General features: G+C 47.7%; 2 protein-coding genes across 2 annotated transcripts in view; both read left to right on the top strand.

Moving 5' to 3' along the window:
- Positions 1-354: 354 nt before the first annotated feature.
- Smg8 (SMG8 nonsense mediated mRNA decay factor) lies at positions 355-8,998 on the top strand. The gene is made up of 4 exons (XM_051158223.1): positions 355-2,144; positions 3,646-3,791; positions 6,214-7,086; positions 8,597-8,998. Exons 1-4 carry the CDS (start codon positions 383-385, stop codon positions 8,792-8,794), a joined length of 2,979 nt encoding a protein of 992 aa, XP_051014180.1. The 5' UTR covers positions 355-382; the 3' UTR covers positions 8,795-8,998.
- A 2,565-nt stretch (positions 8,999-11,563) lies between these two features.
- Positions 11,564-12,456, top strand: part of Gdpd1 (glycerophosphodiester phosphodiesterase domain containing 1) — a 34,851-nt gene continuing 33,958 nt past the window's right edge. The window contains exon 1 of the mRNA XM_051158222.1: positions 11,564-11,836. Coding sequence (XP_051014179.1) covers positions 11,695-11,836 — 142 coding nt within the window. The 5' untranslated portion in view covers positions 11,564-11,694. The remainder of the gene's footprint in view (positions 11,837-12,456) is intronic.

Raw genomic sequence — 12,456 nt, 5'->3', positions numbered from 1 at the left:
CTCGGCCCCTATAATCGTGTAGCCTTGACTGTTCTGGACCCCGTTTGTAGACCAGGCTGGCCTCGAACTCACAGCCATCCATCTGCCTCTGCCTCCCGAGTGCTGGGATTAAAGGTGTGCGCCATCACGCCCGGCTCAACCCCTGTAGTCTTGAATTGAGCAAATAAGACTAAGTAAGACCTTGACAGAACACTAGAAAAGGCGCGCGGAGGTGGGGCAGGGTGGGGGTGGGGACGGGACGGGGCACACCGCCCCCCACCCCCACACACACTCTCGGAACCAAAGAAAGAGAAAAGCAGGGAGGAGGGATTTCTCAGCAGGACGGGGTGGGCTGGTATTAGTGAGGGACCGGAAGGACGTTGGAGGAAGCTCTTTCTCCGCCATGGCGGGGCCGGTGAGCTTGCGAGAGCTTCTTATGGGAGCGTCGGCCTGGCCGGGCTCTGAGAGTCCCGGAGGAACCCCAGCTGAAGGTGAGGGGAACGTGGCTGCCGCGCCCGAGCCTCCGTGGAGGGAAGATGAGATCTGCGTAGTGGGAATCTTCGGCAAGACGGCTCTGCGCCTAAACTCGGAGAAGTTCTCTCTGGTGAACACAGTGTGCGACCGACAGGTTTTCCCTCTCTTTCACCATCAGGGTCCTGGGGATCCAGGGCCTAGAATCAAGACCGAACCTGTCCCTGCCGGAGAGGCTGGAGGAGCTGGGGACCCGGGGGCTGCCGCTGGGGATTCACTTCGCGGAGGTGTGGCTACGGCGGCGGAAGGTAACCGAGCGGAGCCAGTGCCCCAGGACTTTAGTCTTCTGCAGGCCTATTACAATCAGGAAAGCAAAGTTCTGTATCTTATTCTTACTTCCATCTGTGACAATTCACAGCTTCTGCGTGCTTGTCGGGCTCTCCAGAGTGGTGAAGCTGGTGGAGGCCTCTCTTTACCTCATGCAGAAACACACGAATTTTGGAAGCATCAGGAGAAGTTGCAATGTCTCAGTCTCCTTTACCTCTTCTCTGTCTGTCATATCTTGCTCCTGGTCCATCCTACCTGTTCCTTTGACATCACCTATGATCGAGTATTTAGAGCCCTGGATGGTCTGCGGCAAAAAGTGCTACCCCTCCTCAAAACAGCCATTAAGGATTGTCCAGTTGGCAAAGACTGGAAGTTAAACTGCCGACCTTGCCCACCTCGACTCCTTTTCCTCTTTCAACTCAACGGGGCCCTTAAAGTGGAACCTCCTCGCAGCCAAGATACAGCTCATCCAGATAAGCCCAAGAAGCATTCTCCTAAAAGAAGGCTACAGCATGCCCTGGAGGATCAGATCTATAGAATCTTCCGCAAGAGTCGAGTCTTAACTAATCAGAGTATCAACTGCCTCTTTACAGTACCTGCCAACCAAGCTTTTGTGTACATAGTCCCAGGAAGCCAGGAAGAGGACCCAGTCGGCATGTTGCTGGACCAACTTAGGAATCACTGTACTATGAAGGACCATGAATCTTTGTTGGTACCTGCACCCCTCTCTGGACCTAGGCGATACCAAGTGATGAGACAGCACAGCCGGCAGCAGCTCTCCTTCCACGTTGATAGCAGCACTTGTAGCTCTTCAGGCCAGCTAGTGGACTTCACTCTTCGAGAATTCCTATGGCAGCATGTGGAGCTGGTCCTAAGCAAGAAAGGCTTTGATGACAGTGTGGGCAGAAACCCACAGCCTTCCCATTTTGAACTTCCCACCTATCAGAAGTGGATCTCGGCAGCTGCAAAGCTGTATGAGGTGGCCATTGATGGGCAGGAGGAGGATTTGGGCTCACCCACCGGGGAGCTAACGTCTAAGATTTTAAGCAGTATTAAAGTCTTAGAAGGGTTTTTGGATATAGACACCAAATTCTCAGAAAACCGGTGCCAAAAAGCTTTACCCATGGCTCATAGTGCCTACCAGTCAAACCTGCCTCATAATTACACCATGACAGTCCATAAGAATCAGCTTGCTCAGGCTCTTCGAGTATACAGTCAACACGCCAGAGGGCCAGCCTTCCACAAATACGCCATGCAACTGCATGAGGACTGCTACAAATTTTGGAGCAATGGCCATCAGCTCTGTGAAGAGAGGAGTTTGACTGACCAGCACTGTGTACACAAATTTCACTCCTTACCTAAATCAGGTAGCTGCAACATTTCCTTTTTGGTTTGTCAAGACGGGGTTTCTCTGTAGCCTTGGCTGTCCTGGACTCCTTTGTGTAGACCAGGCTGGCCTTGAATTCACAAGAGAACTTCCTGCCTCTGCCTCCCTGACTGCTGGGATTTACAGGCATGCTCCACCACTGCTCAGCCTTTTGTCTGTCTGTTTGTGGGGTGTTTTTGTTGTTGTTTTATTGGATTTTTGTTTGTTTGTTTTTGGTTTGGACAAGGTCTCTATTTAGTCCTGGCTGACCTGGAACTCACTCTGCAGACCAAGGTGGCCTCAAAATCAGAGATCCTCCTGCCTATGGAGTGGGTTATTTTAAAAATTAAATTATATGTGTACATATATATGTGTAATTATAATATATACATGCATGCATATGTATGTGAGAGATATAGTGTGTTTGTGTATAGATAGATATGTGACTGCCGTGTTTTTCATGTGGAAGTCAGGACAACTTGTAGGAACACAGGTACCATATGAGCCATCTTGCCAACTCCAGCCTTAAATTTTTTCTTCTGTCTCTAAAAGGAAAATATCACCCATGACTAATATTTTTTTTATTTAAACAATGAACTCTAGTGAACTGATAGATGATAGTTAAGTATCATGAAGTTTCAGAAAGTGTGTGCTTACCTTTTATCTTAGAGTATTTGTTGAATTAATAGGAATATAATGAGATGAAAGGTCACCATAAAATGATACAGAAGGAAAAAAGAGTAAGACAGAGGGTGTAACTAGGGGGCAGAGCACTCACATTGCATATATGAATGAGGCCCCAAGTTGGGCCCTCAGTGCTGAAAAAAGGGAAAACATTTTTTTTGTTTGTTTCGAAATGGTTTCTCTGTGTATCCCTGGCTGTCCTGGAACTCACTTTGTAGGCCAAGCTGGCCTCAACTCAGAGATCCCATCCTCTTGAGTGTGCTGGGATTAAAGGCATGCATCACACCATGCTGAAAAAGGAAAAGTCTTTTTTTTTTTTTTTTTTTTTTTTTTTTTTTTTTTTAGTTTTCGAGACAGGGTTTCTCTGTGTAGCCTTGGCTGTCCTGGACTCGCTTTGTAGACCAGGCTGGCCTCGAACTCACAGCGATCCGCCTGCCTCTGCCTCCCGAGTGCTGGGATTAAAGGCGTGCACCACCACGCCCGGCCCAAAAAAGGAAAAGTCTTTAATCAAGATTTTTGTTTGTGTGTGTATGTGTTTCTTTTTTGTTTGTTTGTTTTGGTTTTTCGAGACAGGGTTTCTCTGTGTAGCCTTGGATGTCCTGGACTCACTTTATAGACCAGGCTGGCTTCGAACTCACAGAGATCCGCCTGCCTCTGCTGGGATTAAACTCATGTGCCACCACGCCCGGCGGTGTATGTGTTTCTTAGTTGCCAGAGAACTATCTGGAGAGTTTGGGGAGTTGGTTGTTGTAGAACACAAACTAAACTTGGCTCTACATTGTCTTTGTGAGATTAATGATGACGGATACATCTTTCAGGAGAAAAACCAGAGGCGGATAGGAACCCACCTGTGCTCTACCACAACAGTCGAGCCCGCTCCACTGGAGCCTGCAACTGTGGAAGGAAGCAGGCACCTCGAGACGACCCCTTCGATATCAAGGCCGCTAACTATGACTTTTACCAGGTAGACTCCGAAGCTCTTCTTCTCTGTTACTGGGGATTATCCAAGTAAAAATACACATTCAGAAATGGGGTACCTAGAAAAGCCAATGCAACTGCAGTGATATAAAAATAAAGGCAAATTCTTTTTTGACTTTTCAAGACAGGGTTTCTCTGTGTAGTCCTGGTTGTCCTACTCTGAAGACCAGGCTAGCCTGGAACTCACAGGATCTGCCTGCCTCTGCCTCCCATGCTCCACCACACCCAGCAAGGGCAAATTCTTCACATGCACTTTTTGTTTGTTTGTTTTGATTTTCAAGACAGGGTTTCTCTTGTAGTCCTGGCTGTCCTCGAACTCACAGAGATCCACCTTCCTCTGCCTCCAGAGAGCAGGCGGATCACTGTGAGTTCGAGGCCAGCCTGGTCTACAAAGTGAGTCTAGGACAGCCAAGGCTACACAGAGAGACCCTGTCTCCAAAAACCAAAAACCAAAAACAAAACAAAACAAAAAAAACAAACCTAAAAAACCCAATTAAATATATTTATTTTCTGTTCATTGGTGTTTTGCCTGCAAGTATGTCTGTTTGAGGTATCAGATCTTAGCGTTACAGACAGTTTTGAGCTGCCCTTTGGGTACTAGGAATTGAGCCTGGGGCCTCTAGAAGAGCAGTCAGTGCTCTTAACTGCTGAGCCATCTCTCCAGCCCTATTAGGTCCTTTGTTTGTTTGTTTTTATTTCGTATGTATATAGTGCTCTGCCTGCATGCCAGAAGAAGGCATTAGATCACATTATAGATGGTTGTGAGCCACCATGCGGTTGCTGGGAATTGAACTGTGGACCTCTGGAAGAACAGTGTTCTTAACTGCTCAGCCATCTCTCCAGCCCTAGGTCCTTTTGTATTGTTTTGCTTTGTTGTTGTTTTTACTTACTTATTTGGAAAGATCTCTCTTTTAAAACATTTATTCTTTCTTTTTGTGTGTGTAGCAGGGTTTCTGTGTAGTCCTGGCTGTCCTGGAGCTTACTATGTAGATCAGGCAGGCCTCAGAATTCACAGAGAGCTGCCTGCTTCTGCCTTCCAAGCACTGAGATTAAAGGCATGAGCCACAATGAGTGCCTTGAAAGGAGGCCTTTATTGTCTGGCTCAAACGTATTCATTATCACAATTGTATGTGTTACTAAAATAGCTCATCAATGATGTTTTTATCTAAGTTGTATGTATGTGAACGTTACCATGTACATGCCTGTGGAGGCCAAAAGGGGGTGCTGGACCCATGTGAACTGGAGTTACTTGTCTGAGTGTTTTGCCTGGATGGTACTGTGTGTGTACCAGATGCCCACTTAGGATAAAGCGTGGAGGAGTGGGTGTATTTACGGCAGGCCTATGCCTCAGAAATTTATTGGGGGAGAAGAGATTAAAAGGATGTCTCAGAACGGGGACATGAGACCAAGAGAGAGGCAGACAGAGAGAACAAGACAGGTAAGGGACGAGAGAGACAAGAGAGACGTTGCGTGGTGGGTTGGGGGCCCTTTGACCACCACACCTGGTAGAAGAGGGTGATAACATAAGCCACCTCTAGGTACCTGAGGGCAGGCCAGTGGGAATGCCTGATTGCTAACACCCACTAAAATCAGAAGGTATAGGATCCCTTGGGCCTGGAGTTATTATTGTGAGCCACAATGTGCGTACTGGCAATCAAACCTGTGTCCTCTGAAAAAGCAACAAGTGCTCTTACTCGCTGAGCCATCACTCTAGTTTTCCATTGATATTTTTTTTAATTAATTAATTTTTGGTTTTTCGAAGACAGGGTTTCTCTGTGTAGCCTTGGCTGTCCTGGACTCACTTGTAGACCAAGCTGGCCTCGAACTCACAAAGATCCACCTGCCTCTGCCTCCCAAGTGCTGGGATTAAAGGCGTGCGCCACCACGCCCAGCCTAAGTCACTTTTTCTAAGTGGGTCAGTGCAGCAAATGTGTTTCAATGGTTCTTTGTGTCTAATTCTTATCACACTGATGGTCACTGGGATTAAAAAGAGAGCCTTGCCTTAAGTCACTCACTGCCTCAAAGGAATAGCTTATACTAGATTATTTTGGAATACAAAAATAGTTTTTGCTACTTCAATACCCCGAAAAACTGAATTCACATATCCACCTCGAAGGGGAAAACCCTTCATGTTCTTTGCTCGTGTATTGACTGGCAGCCCTGCTAGTTAGAGGGAAGTGTGTGTTGCTTTACTTGTTTGGGGACAGACTAGCACAGGGACTTGTTCTGTGGCCCAGGTTAGCTGTGAACTAGTTCTGCAGCACTCAGCCTGCCGGCCCAAATCCTGTGTTACAGGCATGAAGCGCCCACCCTCTGCTCATTAATGTTCACTTGTTTTCTTAAATGAGCATGCAAAGGAGCACAGGTATTTAAAATAAAAAGTTTTCACTTCTTTTTTATCTTTATAGCTTCTGGAAGAAAAATGTTGTGGAAAGTTGGATCATATCAATTTCCCCGTATTTGAGCCAAGTACTCCAGATCCTGCTCCTGCCAAAAATGAACCCTCTCCTGCCCCACCAGACTCGGACGCTGAGAAACTGAAAGAGAAGGAGCCTCAAACTCAAGGGGAGAGCACAAGCCTGAGCTTAGCTTTGAGTCTGGGCCAGTCCACAGACAGCCTAGGCACCTACCCAGCTGATCCACAGGCAGGAGGAGACAACCCAGAAGTCCACGGTCAAGGAGAAGTAAAAGCTGAGAAGAGACCAAACTTGGTTGATCGGCAGGCATCCACAGTTGAATACCTCCCAGGGATGCTACATTCAAATTGCCCAAAAGGTCTCTTGCCCAAATTCTCCAGTTGGTCTTTGGTTAAATTAGGCCCAGCCAAGTCTTACAACTTTCATACAGGTTTGGACCAACAGGGCTTCGTTCCAGGAACAAACTATCTCATGCCTTGGGACATTGTCATCAGGACCAGAGCCGAAGATGAAGGAGACTTAGACACAAACTCTTGGCCTGCTCCAAATAAAGCTATTCCTGGGAAAAGAAGCGCAGTTGTCATGGGAAGAGGAAGGCGGCGGGATGACATAGCTCGAGCTTTTGTTGGCTTTGAGTATGAAGACTCTCGAGGTCGGAGATTCATGTGCTCGGGGCCTGACAAAGTAATGAAAGTGATGGGAAGTGGACCAAAGGAGTCCGCGCTAAAGGCCCTCAACAGCGACATGCCCCTCTACATCCTGTCCTCCTCTCAGGGCCGAGGACTAAAACCACATTACGCTCAACTTATGAGGCTTTTTGTTGTGGTTCCTGATGCTCCTTTGCAGATCGTCCTCATGCCTCAGGTAAGAGGTGCAGCCCTTCCCCTCGACACACACACACACACACACACACACACACACACACACAAAACCATTTTTTGTGTGTTTTCTTTTGGTGGTAGTCCTTATGGGGCAGATCATGTAGCCCGTGCTGACTTGTAACTGGGTGTGTAGTTTCAGATCATCTTGTCTCTACATCCCACGGGCTGGGATTATAGGTGTGTGCCCCACTTCTTTACTGGCTGAGCTGTATCCCTAGCCCATGATGCTTATTTGATTTTTGTTTGTTTGAGACAGTCTCATGTGGTCCAGGCCAGCCTGGAAGTCACTGTGAAGGTAAAGATAAGCTTGAACTTGGACCCTCCTGTGTCTACGTCCTCGGATGCTAGGATAGCAGGGTTACAACCCATAGCTAGGTTAGGCAGCGTTCGAGATTGAACCCAGGTTTCATGTTTGCTAAGCAAGCACTGTACCAACTGAGCTGCGCTCCCTGCCCTTGCTTTTATTTTATATTATATTATTTATTTTGGTTTTTCGAGACAGGATTTCTCTGTGTAGGCTTGACTGTCCTGGGCTCCCTTTGTAGACCAGGCTGGCCTCGAACTCACAGCGAAATGCCTGCCTTTGCCTCCCAAGTGCTGGGATTAAAGGTGTGCGCCACCACGCCTGGCCCATATCTCTACATTTTTAAAAACAAGAACTCACAGAGTTCTGCCACCAGATGTGCTCTACCACTGAATTGCCTTCCAGCCGCATATCTTCTTTTTTTTTTTTTTGGTTTTTCGAGACAGGGTTTCTCTGTGTAGCCTTGGCCATCCTGGACTCACTTTGTAGACCAGGCTGGCCTCGAACTCACAGCGATCCGCCCGCCTCTGCCTCCCGAGTGCTGGGATTAAAGGCGTGCGCCACCACGCCCGGCCAGCCGCATATCTTCTTAAATATTTTGTTTAGGATTATCTATCTGTCTACTTATTTGTTTGGTGTTTATGTGCACACTGGTATGCTAGGCCAGCCTTCTCCCCACTAAACTACATCCCCAGTACCTAACTTATTTTTAAATCCAAGATCTTTATTGACAACTATGACAACCATTAGAATTTAATTTAACTCTAGTTTTCCAAACACCTGATGATTTAGATGTGCAGTCAAAGACAAAAAGCAAAAAGCTAGGAGTGATGATAGAGGCCTTTAATCCCAGCACTCCAGAGGTAGAGGCAGGCAGATCTCTGAGTTTGAGGTCGGCCTGGTGTACAGAGTGAGTTCCAGGACAGCCAGGGCTACCGAGAGAGAGAGAGAGAGCTCCAGTATCAAAACAAAACCCAGAATCTGGTCAACAGAAATGGAAAAAAGAGCTGAGGGGAAAAGACACCTCATGGGCAAGGTGAGGACCAGGAAAGTATGGGCAGCTGCTGACTCCTGTCCGGTGTAACTGCTGAGTCTTCGGTGGTCTTTGAATCATTGTCTGTTTAGACACTTATCTTTCAGGTGTCTCTTATTGAGAAGTCAAAAAGTAATTGTTACCTGTGTTTTTCAGGTTCAACCAGGCCCACCACCATGTCCGGTATTTTACCCAGAAAAACAAGAAATCACTCTCCCGCCTGATGGCCTTTGGGTCTTGAGATTTCCTTATGCGTATGTGACTGAGAGAGGGGCTTGTTTCCCTCCTAAGGAGAATGTGCAGCTCATGAGCTACAAGCTGCTTCGAGGAGTGCTTAAAGCAGTGACACAGTGAGCTTCCCAGCCGCTGGGACCCAGCCTGGAGCTACTGTTTGTCTTGTTTTTTGATGTACATGATTTTTTTGTGCGTGTATATACTGTGTTTTCCCAAAACCAAAATGTGTTTTGGTTACAAGTATTCAGCATTTGGACAATAATTGTTCCATTATTTCTATTGATATTTATTTTAAAATCAATAAAAGTTTGTTGTTCTATAAAAGAGGATGTAAAATGTATACTTGGTATCTGTCTTTTCTTATTTCTATTTCATTGTTGATAATAAGACATTTTTATCATAATGAAGTGTTCTCTCTCTCTGATAACAGTTTGTCTATATAGCCCTGGTTGTCCTGGAATTCACTTTGTAGACCAGGCTGGCTTAGAACTCAGAGATCTACGTGCCTCTGCTTCCTGAGTGCTGGGATCAAAGGTGTGCACCACCAGAACCTGGCAAGATGGTGCTTTTTGAATTGTCTTCCAAGCAAAGTAACCCTGTACTCTTGAGTTTAAGGTGAACCTGTATTAACTACAAAGCAAAACCTGCCTCGAGTAGAAAAATGGACTGAATGTAGTAGCACTTGCTTGTAATCCTAGCATTCAGGAGGCTGAGATAGGAAGACTAGAAGTTCAAAACCACCCTTGATGATATTAGCTAGCTGGAAACCAGTCTGAAATAGAAGACTCAACAAAACAGAACACAAGAACAAGGTGACCTAGATTATCTACTGCCTCAAGGACTGACTTAATGGCAAAAATCTAGTGCTTTATTATTCTGAGTAGAAAAATATTATTATTATTTGTTTTTTGAGACAGGTTTCTTTGTGTAGCCTTGGCTGTCCTGGACTCACTTTGTAGATCAGGCTGGCCTTGAATTCAGAGATCCACCTGCCTCTGCCTCCCAAGTACTGGGATTAAAGGTGTGTACCACCATGCCCAAGGAGTAGAAATGTTTTGATTTATTATATATACAGTGTTCAGCCTGCATGTAACAAACACCTGCATGCCAAAAGAGGGCACCAGATGTCATAAGAGATGGCTGTGAGCCACCATGTGGTTGCTGGGAATTGAACTCAGGACCTTTGCAAGAGCAGACAGTGCTCTTAACCTCTCAGCCATCTCCCCAGCCCCTATTATTGTTTTTTAAATTATTCTATGTATATTGGTGTTTGGCCTGCATGTCTGAGGGTGTTGGGTCCCCTGGAATAGGAGTTAAGAGTTGTGAGCTACCATGAGGTGCTGGGTGGTTGTGGTGTACTGTTTATGTTTATGCTTTTATTTTGTGTGTATGTGGGCTGTCCTCTGCCTTTACGTGTGCACCCACATACACACAAAAGCATAAAAATAAACAGATCAGGTGCAGCGGCCCCTCCCTGCACTTCCAGCCAATCAGGAGGATGGACCGAGAAGAGTCCTTGACACTAGGAGCTTGAAGCCAGCCTGAGCTAAATACTGGGAGTCAGTTTGTTGTAGCTGATTGTTTTGTACTGGGAATCAAACCCCTGGCTTTAAGGGATTTGTTTTTGGAAGGCAGAGGCAGGTGGTGGTGCATGCCTTTAATCCCAGCTCTCGGGAGGCAGAGGCAGCCGGATCTCTGTGAGTTCGAGGCCAGCCTGGTCTACAAAGTGAGCCTAAGCTAACACAGAGAGACCCTGTCTCAAAACGGCCCCCCCGCCCCTCCTCAAAAAAAAAAAAGAAGAAGAAAAGCATGGTGGTGCATGCCTTTAATCCCGGCACTTGATAGGCAGAGGCAAGCGGATGGATCTCTGAGTTCGAGGCCAGCCTGATCTACAAAGTGAGTCTAGGAAAGCCAGAGTGACACATAGAAACCCTGTCTCGAAAAGCCCCCCCCCCCCCGCAAAAAGAGCGAGAAAGCCCAAAACTTGGAAGGCAGAGAAACAGATCTCTGTGAATTTGAGGCTAGCATGGTCTACACCGTAAGACCATCTCAATAAACAAAACCCCCAAAACCCCAAGCCTTGAACATGTTAGGAAAGTGCTTTACCACTGAGCCACAACCACAGCCCTTGTGGTTAGTTCCTTTGCATGAACTACAATCCTCAGCTGGACATACTTAGGATCCCAGAACTCAGGAGGCTGGGGTAGGAAAATCAGGAGTTCAAGGCTCTATCTGCTATGTAGTAAACTCAAGCCCAGATTGGGCTAAAACCCTATCGCACAAGACCAACACCCTGCCCTCTTAAAACGTGGTTCCTAGTGTTTTCGTAGTTTGTAATGTGTACAGTGAAAAAGGAAAAAAAAAAAAAAAAAAAAAAGGAAAATGTAGTAGCCAGTCTTTGTAGGAAACGATTTAGTTGCCACTTTCCTTATTTATATTTATTTTGTGCTGGAGCTTGAGTCCGGTACGTTCTACCAACTGGGCTACGCCTTCCAGCCCTAAGTTTCTTACACTAGCTGTTAAGTTAACAGCATTTCCTCAGTACGTAAGGAATTCGAGACATCGGAAACATTCTTTGGATCTCCCATGGAAGGGACTTGGTCCTGCCTTGGAATCAATCCACCTTTGATGTACATTTCCCAATTACGTCAGATTTTCCTGAAAGCTATCCTGGCTTGAGAGCCTCTCCTGCCGAAGCAAAACCAACCAAACAAAAAACACTGGCAGTTTCCAACCTCTAGCCTCAGGGTCTTTCTTCTTAGAAGCACCTGCGCGTGGGACCACAGCGGGATGGATGAACGCCAAATGCTCCCTGACGCAGCGCGCCTGCGTATCGGAGCCCCTTTGTTGCTCCGGCGCTGGGGTCGGGCTGCGCCTGCGTGTAGAGCTCGCACGAACAAGTGCGCTGCGCCGAGGGCGCCGGCTGGGGGCGAGCAGACCTCGAGCAGCCGCCGGCGCCGCAGCCGTTGCTGTCTCCGCAGCGCAGTGGGGTTCAGAGGCCCAGAAGGTGGTGACCGAGGATGTCGTCCACCGCGGCTTTTTGCCTCCTCTCTACCCTGGGAGGGTATCTGGTCACCTCGTTGTTGTTGCTTAAATATCCGACGTTGCTGCACCAGAAAAAGAAACAGCGATTCCGCTGTAGGCACATCTCTCACCGCGGAGGTGAGAGGGCTCCCCAGAATCCGATGTCGGGGGGGGGGGGGGGGAGGCTTCCAAGCTGGAGATAGAGCGTGGAGGGGGAGGGTACCGGAGGGACTGAGGAAGAGTGGACTCCTGGGACTGGAGGGCTTCCTTAGATGAGTGGTCCCGAGGGGAGGGAAGGAAAGGGGTCTCATGTTCCAGTCCTGGTGGGCGTCTCTGGGAAGCAAGGATGGCAGAGCTTCTGTGAGGAGGGGAAGCGCACGGTGAGAAGAAAGGTGGGGCGTTTCTCAGCCGATGGGAGGGTGGTCGGAAGGTCCCTTCTTGACTGCCAGGCACAAAGCCAGTGCGGATCCTGGAGACACCCGCAGGGGGAACCAGGAACAGACTGCTTGGAATAAGCTGGTGGCTGAGTCCGTAGGGGAAGAGCTTAGGCTCAGGCAACGCTGAGGATCTGCGAGTACCTGAAGCGAGCTGAGGAGTCTGTGATGCCTGGTGACCTGGCCCACCCTCCACGCATTTGTAATTGAGCTCTGGAGAGGAATGTCTCCAAACCAGGGACGTTTTCCAAGGTCACAGAGCTGGGACTGAAGTGGGACAGGGAACTTGGAGTGTTCTGGTTCGGAGTACTCCAAACCTCTACA

The sequence above is a fragment of the Acomys russatus genome, chromosome 16 (genome assembly GCF_903995435.1).
Source record: "Acomys russatus chromosome 16, mAcoRus1.1, whole genome shotgun sequence".
Taxonomy (NCBI): domain Eukaryota; kingdom Metazoa; phylum Chordata; class Mammalia; order Rodentia; family Muridae; genus Acomys; species Acomys russatus.
This window is presented reverse-complemented; position numbering and strand designations above follow the sequence as displayed.

What these genes read in the sequence shown, in the direction of transcription:
- Smg8 (XM_051158223.1), top strand. Translation starts at nt 383, where the DNA reads ATGGCGGGGCCGGTGAGCTTGCGAGAGCTTCTTATGGGAGCGTCGGCC. An exon ending in CTAACTATGACTTTTACCAG is followed by an intron (nt 3,792 to 6,213) that starts GTAGACTCCGAA and finishes TTATCTTTATAG; the next exon opens with CTTCTGGAAGAAAAATGTTG. An exon ending in AGATCGTCCTCATGCCTCAG is followed by an intron (nt 7,087 to 8,596) that starts GTAAGAGGTGCA and finishes TGTGTTTTTCAG; the next exon opens with GTTCAACCAGGCCCACCACC.